Source organism: Miscanthus floridulus, chromosome 19 (assembly GCF_019320115.1).
Source record: "Miscanthus floridulus cultivar M001 chromosome 19, ASM1932011v1, whole genome shotgun sequence".
Classification (NCBI taxonomy): domain Eukaryota; kingdom Viridiplantae; phylum Streptophyta; class Magnoliopsida; order Poales; family Poaceae; genus Miscanthus; species Miscanthus floridulus.
Window position 1 is genome coordinate 4,465,227 of NC_089598.1, and position 23,432 is coordinate 4,488,658.

A 23,432-nucleotide genomic window follows, 5' to 3' on the forward strand; every position below is an offset into this window, starting at 1 on the left:
AGCTAAATTATTTTAGAGAGCCAGTTTAGACATCCAAATTTACATATGCTCTCGGAGATGCTCTAACTTATTCTAACTTTTTTTTGAAAGTCAAAGCACTGCAAGTTTGATCAAATTTATATAACAAAATAATAACATTAATGATACCTAATAAGTAAGATTATATTCTTTATTAATTATAATTTTTATAGTATACGATGTCATGAATCTTAATAATTTTGGTCGAATTTGAGATGTTGTGATTCTCCAAGAAAGTTAGAACGATTTGTAATTTGGAACGGAGGAAGTATAATTTGTGGGGGGTTGGCATGGGTTTGTGCTGATCTCTGAAGATGCCAATTCATTTGGTACAATTTTTTCTGTAAATTCAATTAAATTAAAAAAATGATTACTCAAAAGGTGAGATTATAAAAAAGTTACTTTTTGGTACAAATCTGTGGCCGCAGCTCGCATGTACCAGACGAGCGGTTCTGCACCACCAAATGCAGCCACCATCTCTTCACCAAACAAACTGTTGCTATCGTCTCAAATTCCCCCAAGCCCAGAAAAATGCTGCTGCTGTCGTCACGACGACGACGCAGGCGAAGAGGGACGACGGCGCGAGCATGGTGAGGCCGGCGCTGGCGTGCTGCAAGCTCTACATCTCCGAGGCCCGCAACGCGGGGGCGCTGCGCGCCATCGAGCGCGCGGCGGCGGGGCTCCGCCCGGCGGCCGTGCTCGTGAACGCCTTCGCCGACGACGATTACAACCGGGTCGGGTACACGCTCGTGTCCCCTCTCGCGGGCGACGTCGCCGCCTCGCCGCCGCCGCTGCACCGCGCGGCGTTCCGCGTGGTCGCGGCCGCGCTCGAGGCCGTTGACTTGGGCGCCCACGCCGGCGCGCACCCGCGCCTCGGCGTCGTCGACCACGTCGCGTTCCACCCTCTGGCCGGCGCCCGCCTCGAGGACGTTGCCGCGCTCACCAGGGCTGTGGCGGCGGACATTGGAGACAAGCTTCAAGGTCCGTTGCTCCTCACCCCCCAAATGCGATTTTGCTGCAATTGATAAATAGACGACTGCATCTAAGAATCAATCAACTGAGCCAAAAAAAAAAGGCACCATCTTTGCTATATACAATTGCATAAGTCTTGCAGATAAACCACCTTTTAGGGCCAAAATCTGCAATTTTCACTGAAACATGTGCTTAACCATTGTGCATTTCTATGTAGCAGTGCCTACGTATCTCTACGGCGCAGCTCACAAAGACGGCAGGACGCTGGCGTCCATCAGGAGGCAGTTAGGCTACTTCACGCCGACCTCCCCGGGCGGCGAGCAATGGCGCGGCGCGCCGGACGCGTGGCCGTCATCGCCGCTGCCGGTGGCCCCCGACGCGGGGCCCGGGACGCCGTCCAGGTCCAAGGGCGTGGTGGTGGTGGGTGCCACGGCGTGGGTGGACAACTACAACGTGCCCGTGCGCACGGCCGACGTCAGCGCCGCGAGGCGCATCGCGCGCGCCATCAGCGAGCGCGGCGGCGGGCTCGCGTCCGTGCAGGCCATGGGGCTCGCGCACGGCGACGGCGCCGCCGAGGTCGCCTGCAACCTGCTCGACCCGGCCGCGGTGGGCGCGGAACAGGTGCAGGAGAGGGTGCGCCGGCTAGCCGCCGAGATGGGAGTCGGCGTCGGCGAAGGGTACTTCACCGACTTCTCGCAGGAGAAGGTCGTTGAGCTGTACTTGCAGCAGGCGGCTCAAGCTGAGGGTTCTCAGCAGTGACAGGTTATTTGACATTTGGTGTGCAGTTCAGAAAGTTATCACAGGGTCATGGTGCATCACAGTACTGATTTTCAGGAGCAGAAAGCAGAATTATGGAATAACACAAAACTAATGAAGTTGTGGATCTTCATGAGTTCATAATAATCTATCTTCGTGAGTTCATAATAATCTATCTTCGTGAGTTCATAATAATCTATCTAGCAAGTCAGCAGTTGTCTGCCCCGTTCGCTTGGCTGATAAGTCATGACTGAAAGTACTGTTGGCTGATTTGTTGTGAGAGAAAAATACTGTTCGTTGGCTGAAAAAATACAGCTTATAAACAGAGCGAACAGGGCTGTATCTCTGGACGCCTCTGAACAATGGCAAAAAGTTGAGCTGCGAACATGGAAGTATCTGGTTCAAGAACAGTGGAAGCATTGGCATAGTATTCATAGGCTCATGGCAATGATAGGAAAATATACGTTGCCACAAAGAAACAAGACAAGCTGGCAGACTGAGACTGCAAAGGGGTGAAAACGTGCAAGGTGCTCTTGGTCTTGTTTTCGTCCTGAACAATAAAGGCGACTATAGTAAAACTGAATCAAAACTTGACTACATATCATAGCATTTGACTTTGCAGCATATTTGTTATAGTACAAAATATAATAATTTAAAACGAACAATTTCATGGGATATGTAAGTTTCAGCAAACAAGCTCAAATCTTTTTCTGCAGTCAGTAATTGAGATAGAGCACAAAACTGCATGCCAGAGAACCAAAACAAGTCCAACCGCTTACTACCGATCTACGGTACAATAAAGCCTTGTCGAATTCGCCAAGTAGCCTGTAGCCGGTAGTCAGGCCTACATATATGTTTCAAGAGGGTTTTTCCAATTGTACCAAAGAGTGGTTCATAAGCTGCAAATGCAGTCAGCTCAACCTCTCAAAAAAAAGGCCTGTCAAGTATGCCACACTGCAATACTGATTTTCTCAAGAGATGCAAGCGCAATTAAGGTGCAAGAAACTAATGAAATTATAGATTCTCCATAAACTCATAGTCAATCTAGTAGAAGTTTCGATCATGAAACAAATTTACAAGTGCAAAAGGCTGCAATAATGTGCTAGTAACAATGCATGCATTCCAAGCCAGGTCCTTTCAATCTCTGAGTAACTGTAATTACAGAGTACAAATACATCCAAGTTGAGCACATAGAAACGATACTCTAGACCGCATAAGGTGAACATGCAACTGGGAGATTGTCCATTTAGTAGATGTGATACTATCCTTCAATTTCAGAGCTGAAACCACCTGGACCTGTTATTGTGCTCTTTTTATCCCACATCTCATCGCTGGTTCTCCCTCCTGCGTGCGTAGCGGGTCCTGTCATTGTACCTAGGCCTATCTGCTGACCTCTGTGGCACCGGCTCGACCCTTCTCTGCCTCTCAGGAGGCCTGTGAACAATCTCACCGTTGACAAAGAGTTCAGCTGTGGAACAAAAAGGTTAGGGGCATTAGCATATTTTTCCAACAGCAATGCAAAAATAACCAGAAAACAGAATATAAAAAAAATCCTATCATCACTAATACTATAGTGATTCCAAACAGCCAATGTTCGTCCAATATGCTAGGACAATTGGAGTATCCAATGTTTTATCTCCGCTGATCCACAACTCTAGTTTCGTTTCGTAAAGAGCAGAACCAAGATGGGAGTTGTCCATTATTAGCATTCAAAACAAGACATTGCCAATTGATTATCTTGTTTTGCCAAGATGGACTAAACAAAATGATGGCACAAAAACATGTGACATGAGGATACCATGGATCAGAGAGTAGACAGCTAGAGGTTTGGCAACAATTCTCTCTCAAAACCAAGTAAGGTTGGGTTTCATTTCAATTCATTTTCACCATGGCAAACCACAACTGTTCATAGTAGCAGTTGTTTCATAGCTACTGATCTGTGACCCATTTCATTAAGGTGAAGAACAGTTAGAGAGACACTTGCTAGTCTAAAGACATTGCTGGGTAAGTTCCATGTTCAGCCAAGATGGACTAGAACACTAGTGTGGTTAAGAATGGTAAACAGACACTACCAAAGACAAACATACAAAGAAGCCTAAACATGCAAGTAAAATGCAAAACAAATGTCTCATCCCTACTGATCTGTGCCCCTTTTTATTGAGGTGCAGAACCGTTAGAGAGACCATTGTTATTAGTCCATTAGCATTCAAAGCAAGACATTGCCAACTAGGCTCCATGCTTTGCCAAGATGGACTAGAAAACCAGTGTGGTTGAACTGGACACTGGTTCAGCTACCGAAGATAAAACTCATAAAAGCCTCTCTAGGTTAGGCTCGAAAATGTGCTAGTAATGTCTCATCCCTACTGATCTGAGCGTCATTTCATCAAAACACGGAACCGTTAGAGAGACACTCATTATCAGTCCATTAGCATTCAAAGCAAGACATTGCGGACTAGGCTCCAAGCTTTGCCAAGATGGACTAGAACCAGCGTGGTTGAGACTGGACACTGGTTCGACTACTGAAGACAGAACATATAAAAGCCTCTAGATTGGGCATGAAATGAGCTTGCAATGTCTCATCCCTACTGATCTGAGCCCCATTTCATTGAAGCGCAGAATCGTTAGAGAGACACTTGTTATCAGTCCATTAGCATTCAAAGCTGGGCATTGCCCAAAAGGCTTCACACAGCTTTGCCAAGATGGACTAGAATATCAATAGCATAAGATTTGGCCTGACGAGACAGCATTGAAATGGAAGCATGTCTCTAACCAATTCAATAATAAGCCTAATTTCCCGTCTCATTCGGGTAAGGCTAAAAGAAAGTGTAGATATCAATCCATAGCCATTGGAAGAAGGAAACTAATGTGCTGGCTTCATCACGCTTCCATGATGAAATATGCTATTTACAACAACCGATCCAATATGCTAGACAAAATCTAGTAGCAGCATAACGATATGACATTCTAAGTAAGATATGAACAATCATACAGTGATAACTGGGGCAAGAGAAAGCTACCTCCATAGTCCTTGTACTCAGGATCAACATACGAATCCGGGAGCACAAAGAGAACACCAGGGAGCCCTGTAGCTCAACATAAACAAAACGTCATCAGATATGTATCAGGTCGAATTTAGCAAAAAGGACAGCAAAGTAATAATGGCATCTAGAGAATAGATTGAACGAACCCTCGAGCTTATTAGATGTCTCTTCATCGATCTCGCACCCAAACCCGAAGTAGCGCTCGCACGAGACGTTGTAGATCTTTTTCTTCGCCTCCTCCTCGCTGTATCACAGAAAAAAAAACGTCAGATTTCATTTTCGAAAACAACCCCACTCAACTTCGAAAGGGGAACTACGGCAATCTTGGAAGGGGACGATTGGTGCCTCGGCGGGTCGGAGGAGAACGAGCCGTACGTACCTTCCGAGGACCTTGGCGAGGGTCTGGATGTAGCAGTCGATCATCTGCTGCTTGGTGGCGCCCTCCCCGCCGGGCTTGTCCATCACGATGAGCCAGTGCTCGTAGTCGCACCCAGGGAACAGCGGCGCCATCTCCGAGGGCGCGCGATCCCCGCCCGCGCCGGGCCGCGTAGGGCCGTAGCCGTCCCCGCCCGGCCGCCGCGCCATCCCGCGCGTGAAGCCGAAGCGAGAGGCCGCCGCGACGACGGCCGGGCGCAGCAGCAGAGACTGCTCTGCGGCAGCGCCGCGGCGGAGGAGCGCGGAGAGGGAGGACGAGGAGGCGCGGCGGGAGAGGAGCCTCCGCGCGGCGGCTGCGGCGGCGGCGGCGGCCATGGTGGTAAAACCCTAGCTGGCGGGGATAGTGGAAGGGGCAATGGGGAATGGATGCGGAAGCGGAGTGTGTGTGGGGATCCGGATTTAAAGCTGCGTGACGGCGAGAGGTTTAAGCCCACTGAGGTTTGGGCTGTCATGGGCCTAAAGTGGCATTCATGGATCGGATCTGAGGAGCAATGAAGGAAGCCCAATTGGTGAAAGCACAAATGGCGAGTTTCAGCGGCTCGGGATGTGCACGAATTTCATCGAGTTAAATTTCAGAACTTACTACTATTTTGATACATGTTGCAAAAAAAAAAAAAAAAAAAAAAAAAAACTTCTTATGCCCATTATGCAAACCTACAATACAAACTATAAGTTCTTATGACCTCATGTCTCTTTTTGTTCATTATCTAAAAATATGTCTTTTTGTTGCAACATGTGTCAAAAATAGGTCTAGGTTTTTTAAATTTACTCAACTTCATCTGTACCGCCAAATGTGTGCCTCGATTGTTCCTTTCTTTTTCTGACGAATAGAGATTTTCTTATTGGAGACCAGGATTTCAACCAAAAAAAAACTCGACACATATTAAGTGCACAATGCACAAAAGGTCATCTACCAGGCCGGTGTATATTTTTCAACCAATATATACTATAGCACTGATGTATCCTCGTTGCAGGGCTGCGAATGTACACGAATTGGTTTCCGAACCATGCTGAATCTGTATATCTCACTTTGATGTATCTATTGCATTACAATATCTGTAAGAAGCCCAAGCTACACCAGTAAAGTATTAATAAAAAAAGACGCAAAAAAGTCAAAACTGTATGAAGGTGAGGTACAAGGCACTTGTGGTTGTGGACTGCTGCAGTCTGTCTGAACCTCACTGTATCGAACTGCAAAATGCTGCAGTGACTGAACAAAGTGAGAGCGTTTGGGCCTTCGGGGGAAAGAATGAAGGAATCTGCATAGATTGATTTGTCCCGCTCAGGAAATGTTTTCAAGGTCAGGATACACTGCTGCGGAAGGTTCTATGTGTGATAGCCGCGCAGCGCCTAGGAGCTGCTCTGGGAGCTCGTCGTATGTGTTTGCCTGCAGGTGCAACGCAACAGTCAGAAAACAAGCATTTGGCAGAGAAGTCACTGAACTAGAGCCGGAAAGAAACAAAGATTGTCTACGGGGTTTTATTTACCTGTATAAGAAACGCCATGTCGACTACCAAGGTGGTAACAACACCAAACACCAAGCCCAGGACCCCATTGGCTACCGCTGATGAACCAATATCTACATCCACCTGTAGAATTGTCACGATGTAAGAATGTATTCATCGTAGGTTTGTAGCCCATGCATGAGCAAAAAGAATGCGACGTTCTACTTGTTCAATCTGAATTCAACTGAACCGTGCTCACACATGACCAATAGAATGTATTTCGCTGTTCATCAACTAAAAGAATTCAAATTGGAGCTATGTTACTGATGAAGGGACTTACTTCTAAGTAGTCAGGACCACGCAAATAGCTGCAGTCCACGGCTTTCCCCAGTAAGCAAGGTGTGCTTCCAACACTTTGCCGCACTATCCAAGACCCCTGAAGAATTTGAGCGTGCTAAAGTGAGAACGGCTTACAAAAAACACTTCGAATGACTTCACACTGGAACAGACCTTTGGAACAGATGGGATAAGCTTCAGTCTGCTGTTTCGAAAATCATCATCACCATCAGCAAAACGCTGCAACAGTGATCCTTTCTCCAAGGAATTTGAGACAAAATAAAGGACCAAGCTGTAATGACTTGGTCCAGGAATCTGCAGGAGAACAGTGACTTAAAGAGCATAACCTAAGTATAGGAGAAAAATCAGCAATAGGAACAAACTTGGAAGAAATCCATAAGTTTATCATTTAATTCTCAAAATTAGTTGAGAAAGTGATAAATAACAATCACGCAAAGAATGTCTGTCATAAATTTTCAATGTATTCGCACCTGCTCTTGTTTGTAATGTTTATGAACTACTCTGTATGATTTATGAATCAATACCAATTAGGCATTTAAAAAACATGCAGATTGTTGTGCAAGGCACCAATTTATTTTTATTTTCTTTTGTGCTCTGTGCGGCACCAAGTTATGGCGGGAGACTTTGGAGTCCAAAGGTTTTAGACTTAGTAGAACTAAAACTGAGTATATGAGATGTGACTTCGGCACTACTACTCGGGAGGAGGAAGATGTTAGTTTGGAAGGTCAAGTAGTGCCTAGGATGGATACCTTTCGATATTTAGGATCAATGCTACAGAGGGACGGAGATATTGATGAAGATGTTAGCCATAGAATCAAAGCAGGGTGGATGAAGTGGCGGCAAGCGTCTGGTGTCCTATGTGACAAAAGGGTACCACAGAAGCTAAAAGGCAAGTTTTATAGGACGGCGATTAGACCTGCTATGTTGTATGGTGCAGAATGTTGGCCTACGAAAAGACGACATATTCAACAGCTAAGTGTCGCGGAAATGCGTATGTTGCGTTGGATTTGCGGGCATACAAGAAGGGATCGAGTTCGAAACGATGATATACGTGAGAGATTAGGGGTAGCGCCAATTGAAGAAAAGCTTGTCCAACACCGGTTGAGATGGTTTGAACATGTGCAACGGAGACCTCCAGATGCACCGGTGCGTAGTGGAATCCTAAGTCAGGATAGTAACGTGAAGAGAGGCAGAGGAAGACCGAAGTTGACTTGGGTAGAGGCAATAAAAGGAGACTTGAAAAGATGGAATATACCCAAAGACTTAGCCTTAGATAGGAATGCTTGGAAGACAGCTATTCACGTGCCTGAACCTTGATTGTTTCTGTTGGGTTTCAACTCTAACCTACCCCAACTTGTTTGGGACTTAAAGGCTTTGTTGTTGTTGTTGCTCTGTGCGGTCACGTTTCTGTGAGAAAAGATCCAAGCAGGACACATGGAGGGATTGTTAGAACAGGAGCTTACTTGTATGTTTACCAGGAAAGTGAACATTCCCTTATCAGCAGCAACCTACATTAGTAAAGGTTCAGTTGAAATCATCATGTAGCAGAAGCACTGTATTAGTTAGGAGCAGGAACACTAATCTAAATCCATATGCAACAATGGTATTTTATTTGAAAGGAAAGTTTTGGTTGAACTAATAGTCCTCCGAGACAATGGTATTCTACTATTCCAAGTTTGCATTCCGGTTACAGAAAAAGTGGACTGAGATAGGAATGTGCCATTAAGCAACCATGAGTCCATGACAGGTTTTCTGACCTGAGCCGCAGATCCTTTCCGCCTAGCAACGTGATCCATACGCTTGGTGTCTTTAAACCAGTCAATCGCTACGAGCTCCATAAGATACTTCCCTGCTGGTACCTGCAAGTCAAATGACAAAATACTAAACACTTGATTGCCTGCTAGGCTACAAAAAAAAAATAAACCAATTGTGTCACTTGAACGCCTGGACCTTTGATTTGTCATGTGGAAAGGTCTTGCTACGAACTTTAAAGATCTTGCTATCAGGTACTGCCCAACAGTTACGACTTTTCTCATTTGTATCCTGACGAATAATGCCCGAAAACCAAGACAAATCTATTGGGTCTGAAGGACCACCAAATAGAATGGCAAAGGGATCAGGTTAAGACATGACTGGGCAACCTATAAAGTCATCAATCAAACTACAAGAATGGAAATTTGAAAAAAAAAAACTAACCTGAGCTCTTAGCATCACTGTCGGATTTGGTAGGTTCTTCCTGTACATGAATTGCAATGAAACTGTGAAGTGATGAACAACAAAACTTTTGGCAAAGTACAGAAGTAGGGTCAATGTTTTTAGGGCGTGACTGTAAAACAGGTATTCACCTCCAAATCAGCTTCAGGAACTTGATAGTCATCGTCATCTTCCGACTCTTCATCTATCATATCCAAATGTTTGCTATCAGTTTGTTTGGTCTTCGACTCAGGTTCTTGAAGGTTCTGGTCCTCCTTCATTGGGACCGCATTAACCATGGTATGCATCACCGGAATCCTTGGAACTGTACGAATTTCATCTGTTTGCGAAAAATATTCACGCAATCCTGGAAATAAATATAATGTCAAATCCTCATGACCACAAACCATCAGGCAAAGGGACATTGAGACAAAGCTTTGTTTGCACTTTATTATTGATAGATAATCAAGACATCATGTAATTACAGGTTAAATAGTTGTGCGTTCTTTGTACCAGCAACACAGTTCAGCATCTGCAACAAAGAGTGGTACTGGAATGATGGTAAGTAGTTCACGCCCCATCCCCTAACATCAATTTGCATAAGGTGTTGAACTTGAGTGCGCGGTCTCCCGTTGAGGCTTTTGAGAGGGGAAATCTTGAAACCTCCACCTGAACTAGTATGAAGTTAAGGAAAAAGGAAGAAAGGTGGCAAACTATTTTTTTTTAAAGGACAGATTCCTGAAAAAGCAGAAGGCAAATTACTTTCGATAGAAGCTCTCACAAATCCTGGTTGAGGGCCACAGTTCTGATGTTCGGTAGATCGAAACAGCACAACTGCAAGTTTACGCACAAAGATCAAAAAGGGCATTCTCAATGGATGAGTAACCAGAAAAGAAATCACTTAAAAATTACCATAGCTTCCATCATCGTTGCGCCGCCAATATCGTACATAACAAAGATCTCGGGGCCAGACCAACCTGCATGTTTACATAAGATGGAAGCATGAAGATCCAAAAATCTGAGATAGTGCAGGCTGCAGTATAATCAGTCCATATAATTTTAAGAACCAAACTTCACGGTGCTGCCATGTAGCAGTAGCAGGTTTACATCCCCGACTAGAAGTACCAAAGTAATCCCTTCCAAGTGCCATCATTCCAGAGGCCAGAGCTACTCTAGAAAGTTGGTTTTGCATGGTACATGTAAACTAATACTTTCGGGAGTAATGCAAGAGTCCTAGGCCAGGATATACACAGACATTGTGCGTGTTCACAAGATATACCAGATATTGTAAATATACTGCTGAATGAATTGTTGCATACTGGCACATTCAGTCGCCCAGGAAATTTAACAATTTTGGACAAAGTACGCGACCCTCATCAAGGACATGTACAACAATGCTGTGACTAGTGTTCGAACAAATGATGGTAACACAGATTACTTCCCAATTAAAATAGGACTTCATCAAGGGTCAACCTTGAGCCCGTATCTCTTTGCCTTGGTAATGGATAAGGTTACCAGAAACATACAAGGGGATATCCCTTGGTGTATATTGTTCGCTGATGATGTAGTGTTAGTGGACGAAAGCCAGGCAGGAGTAGATAGGAAACTAGAGTTGTGGCGGCAGACCCTTGAGTCTAAAAATTTTAGATTAAGCAGAATTAAAACCAAATACATAAGATGTGACTTTGGCGGAGCTACACAGGAGGAGGGAGATGTGAGTTTGGAAGGTCAAGTAGTGCCTAAGAAGGATACCTTTTGTTATCTGGGATCGATGCTACAAAGGGATAGAGATATTGATGCGGACGTCAGCCATAGAATCAAAGCAGGGTGGATCAAGTGGCGACAAGCTTCTGGCATTCTGTGTGACAAGAGGGTACGATAAAAGCTAAAAGGCAAGTTTTATAGAACGGCGATTAGACCGGCTATGTTGTGTGGAGCCGAATGTTGGCCTACAAAGATTTGACATGTTCAACAACTAAGTGTTGCAGAAATGCGTATGTTGCGATGGATTTGTGGTCACACAAGAATGAACCGAGTACGGAACGATGATATATGTGATCGCCTAGGGGTAGCACCAATTGAAGAAAAGCTTGTTCAACATCGGTTAACGCAGTTTGGCCATGTCCAAATGAGACCTTCAGAGGCACCAGTGCATTGTGGAGTCCTAAGCCACGCTAATAATGTGAGGAGAGGTAGAGGAAGACCGAAATTGACATGGGAGAGGCAATAAAAAGATATTTGAAAGCTTGAGATATACTTAGAGATCTATGTTTGAATAGGAGTACTTGGAAAACAGCTATTGAAGTGCCTGAACCGTGAGTAGGGGCTCTTGGTGGGTTTCAACTCTAGACTACCCCAACTTGCTTGGGACTGACAGGCTATGTTGTTGTTGTTGTTGTTGGATTTGCTGCTCTTGGGTACAGGCAATGCTAATCTAAATGGTATAGAATATATGTCTGGTTCCAAATTCTGAACTCAAATCTGAATATATCAAAACCAGTGCTTATATAGTCCTAGCTTTTAAGCTGCAAGCATCATTCTTTCATTATTATTTCGAGAGAATGTGAAATGTAATCATCATACAAGTTGTTAGAAAGAAGCAACAAGTTATAACTGTTAAGTGATACAGGGAAAATGTAGTTACATTGAACACCAATTCAGTTGTAGACGATGGTACAGTATTGCAGTATGACCATCAACCTCTTCAACTAAACTCCCATATTGGAAGCTACAATCCCATCTACAGAAGAGAATAAAGGATACATAGGTCAGCATCCATCCAAGGATGACAAGGAAATGAAGTGAAACACTTACTCATATCGTGTTACATCCATACTCATTACAAGCCCAAAAATGGCCTCGCATGAGGCTTCCACCACTCCGACAGCCCTCGTTGCTCGACTACAGCTTCTTGCCTGCACAAGTGCACATGAATATCAAGGAACAGGTATTGTCAATCTGTCAGAAATAGCAGGAGTTTCATCCACTGCCTAGTAGTATAGAGTGAAGAGCAGGCACATACAAGGTATTCAACCTCCACAAGTTCTTCAAAGATGCGCAATCCTGCCAATGATTAAAAAAAGGGATACTTAGTCCCAGGGTAACACCATTTGACTCGAACTCAAAGTGCATGCCCTCAAAGGAAGTGTCAATAATTGATGTAAAGGAACTGTAAACTTGCCATTCTGGCATCTAAGAAGCCTCCAGTTCTTTCTGGAGTAAGCCTGACTCATGTCATTCTGATTTGACAGCCCAATATCAGCCTCTTTGGTCCAGTCAAGTACAGAATCAGGAGGGCCTAACAAAAGAAAAGCCAACTTAGGTTCCACAGCATCGCCATAGATAAGTATTATATTAAATAAATAAAGTCTAGATGAATAGAACAAGAAATCATATAGAACTGCATACCGTTCCCTATAGTTGTTCTACGAAGCAAGGTGGGCTGGGGCTCTTCTTCGTCTTCATCTTCATCTCCAGGTCTGCAGTAGAATAAATCTCCAATTAACATAAAGAAAGGACCAATATGCAACTTTTTTTTGGTGTGTGTGTGTGTGGGGGGGGGGGGGGGGGGGCGGGGGGCGGCGGGAAGCAGATTCAGCTTCACTTGCCTGCTGTCATGATCAGAGAACGAAAATGGTCCTCCAAGATCTATGTCAAAGTCCAACGAAGCAAAAGCTTTACGGTGTTTAGCTGTCGTAGTATCCTGTTGCTGCACAACAAAGATCACCAATATTTATCATAATGGAATGTGGCAATTTGCACAATATTTGGTTGTTTGACACAATTTGACATTTTGTTCATCTAAAGTACAGTAACTGACCAACCAGATTCCTGATTATATATACTTAGTGCATTGGAAATTCCTGAAAATTGGCTGTTTAAGACTTTTTCATTAACTTAACTAGCAAATAGCAGAACCTTCTAACTTTGTTTTAAAAGCTTGTAGGTCAAATAGTTATATTCACTTATACGCCATGACCATAAACATGAAAATACTGAAAAAGATTTTATCGTAACATATAATCATGTTAAGAAATGTCATATACAGATACATAAGTTTTTTTGCAAGCCAGACTTACTGCACCTGATCAATCAGAAGCTCTATCTTCCTCTTCCAGGCTAGGGTATCTTGAATATTGTATCCACCCATCTGGTTGAAGAACAGTGGAAGCATTGGCATATTACTCATATCAATGATAGAAAAATATACATGGCCACAAAAAATAAGTGGCTAATAAGACAAGTTGGCAAACTGCAGAAGGATGAAAAAGTTGCAAGCTACAAAAGGCAAAAGCATTTGTTTCCATCCTGAAGTATAGAGGCGACTAAAACTTTATATCTAGTAGTACCCTCAACTTTCAAAAGTGAAGCAAATGTGGTTCCTAGACAGTTTTGTGGTTAAGGGCAAATTCGGAGTATACACCGTGGCATTCACCTTTGCAGCTTATTTGTAATAGTACAAAATAATTAACAAAAAACTCGACCCCTAGAGGAAAGCCTCCGCCGAGGCATTGCATTAAGAAGAAGAATCTCTCCCACATGGTTGAGAAAAGGACACGAACCCCAGCTATCCAGGACATGCCACTAACAGTGAGGACACACCTGTGGCCGCATATCACGCTGCAACCATCAGCGGACCACGTATTTCGCTGGAAATAGCCAGCAAGTGGCCGTTTCTTAGTGGGAGAGGGGAGCCGAGCTCCCAACGTGTAGCTTGCACAGAGGCAAAGCTACCACTGCACTATACACGCGTTCTTACAAAATAATGAGCGAAGAACAGTTTTCAACAAGTGCAGGTAAAAGAACATCAACAAATCCAAATTTAAAAGGTATTCAATGTAACATATATTCAGATAGTTCTAAAAGTGTTGAAGAGTTCAGCATTATAACAAACCGTGATTTGATTCTCCTTTTCTTTCTTGTTGTAAATGCATATCAAATAAATCATCTGCAAAAGTTAACAGCAGTAATAATGAGAAGGCGAATAAGAAAACTACCTCATAGTTTCGTGTAAATCGGTAAACTGCCCTCCTAAACAAACAAACTATGTTTTTCGAGAGATATTTTGCAAAGGGGATATATAACTTACTTGACCATGATGTGTTTTAAGCCCTCTATCCTCCACTCTGCAGTTTCCATCAATAATAATTGACTTGAGTGGAATCTGCAAACCCACAAATTTTCAGTACAAAGTTGAAAACAACTACATCATGCTGTGTCACTGGGTGTACTCAATTTTAACCATAACTGGAATGGATTTGATTCCTTGAAAGTACCCCCAATAAGGTAAAAAAAATCAACATGAATACAGCTAACACACGAGTTAAAAGCGAACTTCTAAACTGATTAACAAAAAGCATATTCTTTAATCCCAGAGATATGTTTTTTGTTTTTGTTGATGGAAGCAATAGCTTTACAGGTAATCATTACATTGAATGATTGGAAGACTAAAGAAGTCTAAGCAGACGAAACAATTTGCTGACATGATTAACAAGTGTGCCATTATTTAGCACTTGCCAGACTCTAATGATTAATAAAGCATCTAAATATCGAAATGGTCAACAGTTCCTAGTTCCGACATCGATGGGCCCCTCAACTTCACAGTTCACAATTGGCAAGCTGGAATGATTCCTACACCCAAAAACAATTATGCCCACTGGACGAGAATCGAGACCCGGTTCCATGCATCTCAATCTGGTCAAACCCTCCTCAAGATTCAAAAACCTCGAGAGGGAAATCCTGAGTTTACGAAAGTACGAATTAACAAAGGCTCGTCCAAACAAACTCCCACGTCAATCTGAAATTCTGAACATCAAAGCTAACCGAACTACCGAAGTAACTAGAACTGCATCCAAATTTTGCAACAGAAGCATAAGTAATTCAGATGGACCAGAACTCTGACGATCCCGACAGCATAAGTAATTCAGCACACGACGAACGATGCAGCACATACCATGTTGTCCCTGGGCTGCTTCTTGTAGTAGGCGAGCACCCTGTTGTCGAGGACGAAGTACCGCGTGTGGAAGAAGGACCTCCCGATCTTCCTCCGGCCGTGGCGCACCATCCACCCCTCGTGCCGCACCGCGGCGGGGGGAGGGCCCGCGGAGCCGCCCTTGGGCAGCTCCCCGCTCCGCGCCGTCCACGTCGCGTGCGTCCGAGGGAGCTCCCCGCCGATCCTCGCGGCGTCCATCCTGGACGCCGACGAGCTGAGCATCTTCCGCGCCACTCCGTCCCAACTGCTGCCCAGACGCAAGTCGTCCGGGCGGGCGTCCCAGCTGCAATTCCTCCCACAGGCCTCTCGTCAAGGAGCCGTCCCCGGGGTCGAGTGCGCAGATGATGGGAGCGGAAACCCTAGGCACGTGCGGTCCGCGGATTGCGAGCGGCGGCCGGACCGCCGGAGTCCGGTGAGAGGCGGAGGCGTGGGGAGCGCGGAGAGGACGACCGAGAGGAGCGGAGACCTGGATGAGTAATAATTATTGTGATTTATGAAGTCTCTGAGACATTAATAATTAATTCGATTGTTCTCTTCCTCTTTTCGTGTTTAGACCTTGTATTTGAGTCGATTTTAGTTTTACTCCTGTGCGGTACTCATCAGTCATCACGAACGGAGACTTTTACAGAGTTGTGGGGGTGTATTTGCACTTGGTCAAATGTGACCAATTCGTCCATGTATAAGACTGTCTTAACAACCGCGACCTAAAATATAAGACATATTTGTGTAAATGGTTCAATACCTATTTTTGGTCTTTTTCAACAGCCAGATCCAAATGACAACCATTTCTACAAATGGGTTTCCAGAAGAGAGGATACTAATATTTGGGCTATGCCTCTCCTGGCACCTAAAAAGAGTCTTAGTACTCTTTTGAAGGCTATAGATATTATGTTGAAAATCTATTTTGAGTGGATTCCGCAATAGGTCTCCTATTGGAGATAGCCTAAGGAGCGCATGCGTATCGATGTCCAATTCTCCACATTTGGATGTCTGATTTATGTTGACTTTGGTTTGAAAAAATGTTGTTTGTACGACCGCCTTACAGAGGAGTCTAGGAGTTTGATTGGAACTAGACAATAATATTTATATAGCATAAATGCATAATAAGACATACTACATAGGTGTAAAACCTCAAGATTTCTTAACGATGGTGACGAAAGAACGCTAAGCTTGTTTTGTAATATAATAGAAAAACACTAGAACCCCTATTTGATAGAGGTTTTTTTGCAAACAACTTCACCTAATAAGTCAGAGAAGTCATATTTATTTAGGTGCCTTTATTCTTCTAGTGTAAAAAACAACTTTTCTCACGTAGTCATTTTAGGAGTTAGTGTTTGTCGGTATTTCATTAAAAAGTTAGAGAAGCCAAAACCGAAGAGCAGTTCCGGCGTGCAGAGAAACTGAAGAGCAGTTCCATGCAAGTGTACGGTGTTTGGTTCCTATGCATGCATCATGGCAGCATTGAACACAACTGGTTTGGTTGCTAGACTTTGCTGTCGCGATAGGCTACTTTCCAATTTATGCGTTTCACTCGGCATCACGCGAGCTAGGCAACAGGAGGAACGAGGGATTTTTTCGCACGCAACGAGCCTAGAGGATAGGTTTTGCATCATGCGGGCACGGCTAGGGGACTAAACCATGCACCTAATCATTTGTCTGTGCATCGCCCCTGCCAGGTTGAGCAGGATGCAGTCATCTAACCACGCCCATAGAAAAATCGAACTTTGCAAATTGTAGAAATCAAACTCCGTGTGTCAGAGCTCAAATCTATTATGCATAGCAGTCGAACTGAAGTGAGTAAAAACTAATGTGTAGCCAGCTGACACTTTAGAGCTTCACGTTGAGTAAGTGACGCATAGAGAGAGAGTATAAATTTTTAACTGGCTTTCTTCTCGTAGGCCCCGTTCGGCTTACCTTAAATCTGGCTTATTCGGTTTCTTTTTTCAGCCGGAACAATATTTTTCTCTCACAACATTTCAGTCAGAACAGTGTTTTTAGCCAAGTTTCAGCAAGCCGAACAGGGTCATAAATTGAACCCTACATTGTACTGGTCTCAAAGCATTCCGACATGCACTAGATTTCGTCATGCAAAACTGATGCATACATTGGAGCTGCTCTAAGAGGGTGCTTGGATCCAGGGACTAAAGTTTAGTCCGTGTCACATCGGATGTTCGGATGCTAATTAGGAGGACTAAACATGAGTTAATCAAAAAACTAATTACACAGATGGAGACTAATTTACGAGACGAATCTATTAAGCCTAATTAACCCGTCATTAGCACATATTTACTGTAGCACCACATTGTCAAATCGTGGACTAATTAGGCTTAAAAAATTCGTCTCGCAAATTAATCGCAATCTGTGTAATTAGTTATTTTTTTGTCTATATTTAATACTCCATGCATGTGTCCAAACATTCGATGGGACAGGGACTAAAATCCGGTCTAAGAAACCAAACACCCCCTAAAGAACTAAGAAGGACCTATATGATCTACCTCATTGATTCCATTGAGTAATAAGGGGTACTGAAATTAACGAGAGACAAAAATCGCCCCTCGCCAACCTTAGTGTAACCAAAAGAAACAATAATGTACTGCACTACATACTACCGTCACTTTTCCCAGGGCCTACAACTCGGAGCCAAATGGCAATTGGCAAGTCGTTTAAGCGCTTTCCTTTTTCATCTTTTTGCTTTAACCCATATGTGCGGACAGACTAGGCAGGCAGATGGTTCCATCTCGAGGGCCTAATCCATTGTCTTACGTAATAATCAAATCCATCAGCAAAAGCAAAGCAAAGGCATTAGTGTGCAAATCTTCTATCTATAAAGGGCTTAAAAGGGGCACGGTGGTGAATTGCCGTGTTGTAAAGGGGCCGCGCCGCAAGAATTCGGGGAGGGAGACAGGGAGTGGCGGGAAGGCGCGGGCGTCCCCCATCCCCGCAGCACGGAAGCCGTTTGAAAGCTACTACGGCCAAGTGGCCGCCAGCGCGGCCTTCGCATGCGCGCCGTCCGCGCCACTCCGCGCAGACACGTGGACGGCCGCGATGGAACCCGTGGGGAGCGGCCTCGCGCGGCACGGACGGAGGCTCTGATCTCTGGAAATGGAACGGAGCGAGAGATTAATTAATTATACCACTAATAATAAAATAATTAGAGCAGGCTAAGTACGTGGTCAAATAGGGCATTAATGGCCCCGTTCGGCTTGCTGAAACTTGGCTGAAACTGGTTGAAAAATATTGTTCTGGCTGAATTATTGTGAGAAAAAAACATGGTTCCGGCTGAAAAACAAGCCGAACAAGTCGGTTTATGGGTAAGCCGAACGGAGTCAATATGTTTCCTTCACTGTATAAGAACAGTTCCGAAAGGATTTTCATTCCCATTTAACAAAGCGGCGTATCATCAAAAATGGTGTGGTGACACATGAACTACGAAGAGAAAGAGGACATGAGTTTCGTCTCGATGAAATCCAGCACATACGGTTACCAAAACGAAACTTCGCTTTAATCGGTTTGTTTTATCCCCACGCATTGCAAACAAAGTGAAACTCTATCAGGAGCATTTCATTTCATGACACCACGCAATATTTAAATGTGCAGGTATAAGAAACCATGAGATAAAACTATACATCGTGGCATTTGTTGCATTTCGTTATCTGCGAGTGATTTTTAGAAACAACACAATGAAATCTAGCATCGAGAATGGTCTAGATACTACCCATTGTCATCAATCAGCGATTTAATTACTAGTGGATGGATGGATTCGTTCGTGGTTTGGTCGACAGAGAGTAGTACGTGTTGGTTGGAGGTAGGCACGGAAGGAGGAACTAGGCGTGCAACGAAGCGGTCGTGCATGGGCTTGGACAAGAGAAGCGTGTAGGCAAGAGACTGAGGCTCTAGTCGTCATCAACTTAATTAAGCAATGGTTGGTAACACATGACCTAGCCATATTTAAACACCGTAGTATATTAATTATCGGTGGATGAGTAGTTTAATTAGTGCCCTCTTCGTGACTGTTTGAATTTTGCAGGAATAAGTCACAGGAGATCGTAGTAGATAGAAATCTTGAGCTGATGCATCCGTGCTGCGTGCATATACACCACACGCATCAATTGTTAGTCGCTCTGTTCGCTCGTCTTATAATCCGTACTTTTCAGCTCGTTTTTTTAGCCGGAATAGTATTTTTCTCTCACAACAAATTAACCGGAACAACCAAGATCTATGGCGCCGAGCCCTTGTCCACGTCGGCACCAGGTCATCGCCACGTCCGACACCTCGCCAAGACCTCGGCGCCATTGGCCATGGCGCCGATACGTGTTTCCTCGGCGCTAAAAGTCATGGCGCCGAGGTAAGGGTCCATAAACGAAAATCAAACCACCAGAAGTCTATTTGTTAATATTTTTCAAAAAAAAACTAAAAAATAAAAAATTCGGTCCATGGGGCTTGCCATCCTCGTCAGCCAGTCCTTCGGAATCACCCTGTACTGACATCCATTCGCTACTTGCAACAGCGCGAGCCGCCGTCTTTCTTGCTCCGATTTTCTGTTGCTGTTAAGTAGGAACGAACTTGGTGTGATAATTTTTCCTGTCATGTTTAGGATTGATTGCCGGATGAATGAACTGTATAAGATGATCTTCGGCTGAGTGAGTGAACTGCATTAGGTTGTCTTCAGATGAGTGAGATGCATATATAAGATGATCGTGTCAGACGGGTGACAAATGCTGTTGTTGTGTTCTAAATGTATTGGTTTTCACTTTTCAGGGATCGGTGCAAGCTTCAATCCAGACCGATGTGCTTTCTTCTGGTTGTGCAATGTTCACACATACAGAGAGGGATTGATGAAAGCTTGAAAGCAACTCAAATCCATCTGCTTTCTTCTGGTTGTGCAATATGCTGACTCACTGTACACTGCAAAAAAATATATATAGGTTGCATCACTCCCTTCCTCGTTCATACAAAAATGGCAATTCAACAGAGGATGAGAGACCGGGAAAGTCGACAATTTGCCAATATTATGAACAGAAACAAGCTCAAAAGTAGAACCAAGATTCTGCAGAATTCTTGTGGGATGCAACAGAAGCTTTCGCTTTCTCTATCTAGGATTACTAGGAAGAAGCTTCGGTCTTCATGAATGAAATTAAAAAAAACAACAACAAAGAAGCATTGCACCTTGATAGCCCATTAGACAGCTAACCCATCTCACACACTTACTCCTTGACAGCCCATCTAGGCCCATTCAACATAGCCCAAAGGCCCGGCCCGGTTCGTATCGTCCTTGCTTCCTTGGTGGTGGAGGGAAAGGGAATGACCCTCGACTCGTCTCCCACCGTGTCGTCCCCCCACGGCGTCGCTCAATCCGAGGCCCACCTCAATGCCTTCGCCGCCGTCGAGATCTCACGCGCTCGGCCACTCGCGCCCGCGGCATGGCCACGCGCAACCGGACGCCGCTCTACCGCAAGTAAGCAAGTACCGCGACGGCATGGCCACGGTTGGAATTGCAGATCACTAGACTCGCCCATTAGTTTGTCTGGTCTAATCAAGCCTTTGCGGATTAGCTCATTACTACGAGGCAGCGACCTGTGTAGCATACAGGCGATTTCCCTTGCTAGGGAATGGGAATTTCCACTGTAGATCGAGCGATGAAAGACTTATTATAACATGTTGATCAGTGATCAGTGGCTTAGGCAGTAAGCAGTAATGGTGGGTTCCGAAGGTTAACTACTTTCATTGATGTGTCACTGGTTGGACGCCTCACTGCTGATAAGATGAATTATGCAGCACTGACATTTGGTTTCTGTGTTCCAGTAGAGGTGCTGTGACAGTCGGTCTACCCCCAGCCTGGGTGGATGTTTCCGAAGAGATATCTGCAAACATGCAGCGGGCAAGGACGAAAATGGTGGAGTTGGCTAAGGCACATACCAAAGCCTTGATGCCATCCTTTGGCGATGGCAGGGACGATCAGCGAGCAATCGAGGTTCTCACATATGAGATAACAGACTTGCTGAAGAGGTCCGAGAAGAGGCTGCAGAAGCTGTCCATGAAAGATTCATCAGAGGATTCAAATGTCCAAAAGAATGTCCAGGTGATGATAGAACCTTATTTATCATTGGCAGTTACAAGTTAAAGAGTGACAGTTTGTTCTCTCTTTTTTTTTCCCGTTTGATGGACATGGCTGTTATGTGCAGCGTTCTCTTGCTACGGACCTGCAAAACCTGTCAATGGAGTTCCGAAAAAAACAGTCGTCATATTTAAAGCAGCTTCGCCAACAAAAAGAGGTCCCCTTCTGTTGTCATCAGATAATTAGGTGCTGATAGAATGCTTGTCCAAGCTTGACTCGTATGCTTTGTTGATGAATACCCCTGTAGGATCAGGACGGTGTTGATTTGGAAATGAATATAAATGGGACGAAGTCTACATTTGAAGACGATGAGTTTGAGGATGTGGTATGTTTTATTTTGGTCTTTACATGCTGTATACCCGATTGTGGCGATTCTTTTTATCTCTGCATATTTCATATTAGCACGAGGAGTGCCTATACTAACTTATATCAAATTTGGTGCACTATGAGTCATTCTTTATTAGATATGAGATGTTAGCTACCTATTAGATATTAACAAGAGGAGTGCTAGCTGCGTTGTTGTTTTGGGTGGGTGGGTGGGGGGGGGGGGGGGGGGGGGGGGGGGGGATGCAGGACATGCTTCCCTCTATGTGCATAAACAGAAATCGAAAAATGACAGGTAAAAGACGAAATAATAACAACAAAGTTCTGCCTGTGTTTGTGTTTATTTGGGTTAGTTATACAGTTCATAAGTGAGTCTGTTGAAATCGGGTTGTCAATATGGGTAACTCAGTTCTCTCCCTCCATGCTGTGGCTGTGGCTGGATGCTGATTTTAAATTTGTTGGTGGAGATGGATAATTATGTATTATGCCTCCCTCAAACCTTATATTAGCACGGTTGATGTCCACATCTGTGTATGGAGAACACTTCCCAGCCTACAACACACACACACACCTTTTTTTTTCTTTTTGACTGTAAATGCACATGCTTTGGATAGCATAAAATAGATCATGAACGGGGAATAAGATTAGATATGGCAAGCACCAGGGTAGTACCTGGTCCTTACCCATGCATATCCTAGAATATCCCCTGTCCTTCTACCTAGGAACTTTGAACTGATTGAACAGGGCATGGTCCACTCCATTTCATTATAGGCTGTGGTATCGTTATTTGAGGTCCATTGCAAGAGATGGGCACTTGACTAGTAATATATACTGTATATGATATATGTGAGTAAAATCCAAGAAGATTCTGTCACTTCCTTGTAGCAAACTACATTTGTCCAATTAAACATAACAGCACAACCCTGCATTCACCATCCAGAATATAGTCCTGCAATGAAGGACTAAGTGACTAACGGTGTTAGATGGTTGGTTAATGTAACCAAAACTGATTCAAAGTTGCTTTAGTAAATTCTTTGGCACAATCTATCTTTTATTGCATCAGTTTTCCATTTCTTTCTTTTTTGGAATTTTTGTTTATCCATGCATGATACATTTGGTTGGGTTTGAATTTGTTGTGTTATAAGAATATATACTTGTTGAGATCCAGACCAACAGATGATGAGAAGTGCAGCTAGTTCTTTAAAGTTTATATAAGTTGTTGATGTAATTCATAACTGTATTTTGTTATAGCAGGGTTTCACTAGGGTTCAGATGTCAAAACTTAAGAAAAGCCAAGCATTCACTAGAGAAAGGGAGAGAGAAATTGAGCAGGCGAGTTTTTCTTTTTATTTGATGGTTGTGTCAATCACTATATGTATTCTCTTTTTTTGACAGCACATGTTCCTGATTCCTGAAGTCTGTTTATTATTGCTGTCTGCTTGTGGCTTGAAGGTTATTGAATCAGTCAACGAACTTGCACATTTTTTTTTGGAATAATCAGCAGGAGCACTGCTATATCATGTATGAGAGGAGCAAGAATCCAGTTTACAGCTTAAAGGTTATTACATAGCTAAACCACTCAAACTCAAAAGGCAGGTAGCATAAAAGAAAGGACTCATGGCGGTAACTGTATTTTTCCCAGTGCTCTACTGAAGAGGCCCAGCTCTTCCTTGATCAGCCGCAGCACTTGAGCCGGCGTCTGCGTTGTCCCCTCGAAGGTTCTCCGGTTTGGCTCTTTCCAAATGTTCCTTAGCCGCAGCACTTGGCGTGTTTAGTTTCCATTT

General features: G+C 44.0%; 4 protein-coding genes across 4 annotated transcripts; 2 read left to right on the top strand and 2 right to left on the bottom strand.

Annotated features, from left to right (window-relative positions):
• The first annotated feature begins 443 nt into the window (after positions 1–443).
• Positions 444–1,805, top strand: LOC136528961 (formiminotransferase cyclodeaminase-like protein). Its single transcript, XM_066521972.1, has 2 exons — positions 444–999; positions 1,211–1,805. The coding sequence occupies exons 1-2, from the start codon at positions 483–485 to the stop codon at positions 1,747–1,749; spliced, it is 1,056 nt and encodes a 351-aa protein (XP_066378069.1). The 5' UTR covers positions 444–482; the 3' UTR covers positions 1,750–1,805.
• Positions 1,806–2,752: 947 nt separating this feature from the next.
• On the bottom strand, positions 2,753–5,829 carry LOC136529299 (multiple organellar RNA editing factor 2, chloroplastic-like). The gene is made up of 4 exons (XM_066522374.1): positions 5,167–5,829; positions 4,934–5,031; positions 4,764–4,829; positions 2,753–3,214 (listed from the first exon to the last, which is right to left on the bottom strand). Exons 1-4 carry the CDS (start codon positions 5,535–5,537, stop codon positions 3,072–3,074), a joined length of 678 nt encoding a protein of 225 aa, XP_066378471.1. The 5' UTR covers positions 5,538–5,829; the 3' UTR covers positions 2,753–3,071.
• Positions 5,830–6,197: 368 nt separating this feature from the next.
• Positions 6,198–15,697, bottom strand: LOC136529300 (protein ENHANCED DISEASE RESISTANCE 2-like). The gene is made up of 22 exons (XM_066522375.1): positions 15,171–15,697; positions 14,307–14,381; positions 14,112–14,165; positions 13,302–13,367; positions 12,826–12,926; positions 12,626–12,696; positions 12,399–12,515; positions 12,240–12,280; positions 12,032–12,132; positions 11,862–11,957; positions 10,130–10,194; positions 9,980–10,051; positions 9,731–9,886; positions 9,370–9,584; positions 9,221–9,260; positions 8,975–9,108; positions 8,782–8,883; positions 8,488–8,532; positions 7,178–7,318; positions 7,008–7,103; positions 6,710–6,811; positions 6,198–6,609 (listed from the first exon to the last, which is right to left on the bottom strand). Exons 1-22 carry the CDS (start codon positions 15,429–15,431, stop codon positions 6,505–6,507), a joined length of 2,256 nt encoding a protein of 751 aa, XP_066378472.1. The 5' UTR covers positions 15,432–15,697; the 3' UTR covers positions 6,198–6,504.
• Positions 15,698–20,611: 4,914 nt separating this feature from the next.
• LOC136529739 (syntaxin-43-like) lies at positions 20,612–23,425 on the top strand. The gene is made up of 6 exons (XM_066522805.1): positions 20,612–20,664; positions 21,012–21,288; positions 21,392–21,481; positions 21,572–21,649; positions 22,903–23,206; positions 23,291–23,425. Exons 1-5 carry the CDS (start codon positions 20,630–20,632, stop codon positions 23,038–23,040), a joined length of 618 nt encoding a protein of 205 aa, XP_066378902.1. The 5' UTR covers positions 20,612–20,629; the 3' UTR covers positions 23,041–23,206; positions 23,291–23,425.
• Positions 23,426–23,432: the final 7 nt, after the last annotated feature.

Bases quoted from the DNA above. Each gene is read 5' to 3' on its own strand.
- LOC136528961 (XM_066521972.1), top strand. From the start codon at position 483: ATGCAGCCACCATCTCTTCACCAAACAAACTGTTGCTATCGTCTCAAA. The intron at 1,000-1,210 runs GTCCGTTGCTCC...TCTATGTAGCAG, and splicing joins CATTGGAGACAAGCTTCAAG to TGCCTACGTATCTCTACGGC.
- LOC136529300 (XM_066522375.1), bottom strand. From the start codon at position 15,431: ATGCTCAGCTCGTCGGCGTCCAGGATGGACGCCGCGAGGATCGGCGGG. The intron at 12,516-12,625 runs GTATGCAGTTCT...TTCTTTTGTTAG, and splicing joins TAGAACAACTATAGGGAACG to GCCCTCCTGATTCTGTACTT. The intron at 10,052-10,129 runs GTAATTTTTAAG...GTAAACTTGCAG, and splicing joins CAACGATGATGGAAGCTATG to TTGTGCTGTTTCGATCTACC.
- LOC136529739 (XM_066522805.1), top strand. From the start codon at position 20,630: ATGGCCACGCGCAACCGGACGCCGCTCTACCGCAA. The intron at 21,482-21,571 runs GTCCCCTTCTGT...ATACCCCTGTAG, and splicing joins AGCTTCGCCAACAAAAAGAG to GATCAGGACGGTGTTGATTT. The intron at 21,650-22,902 runs GTATGTTTTATT...TTGTTATAGCAG, and splicing joins ACGATGAGTTTGAGGATGTG to GGTTTCACTAGGGTTCAGAT.
- LOC136529299 (XM_066522374.1), bottom strand. From the start codon at position 5,537: ATGGCCGCCGCCGCCGCCGCAGCCGCCGCGCGGAGGCTCCTCTCCCGC. The intron at 4,830-4,933 runs GTTCGTTCAATC...GTTGAGCTACAG, and splicing joins GACATCTAATAAGCTCGAGG to GGCTCCCTGGTGTTCTCTTT. The intron at 3,215-4,763 runs GTAGCTTTCTCT...TTTGTTCCACAG, and splicing joins TGAGTACAAGGACTATGGAG to CTGAACTCTTTGTCAACGGT.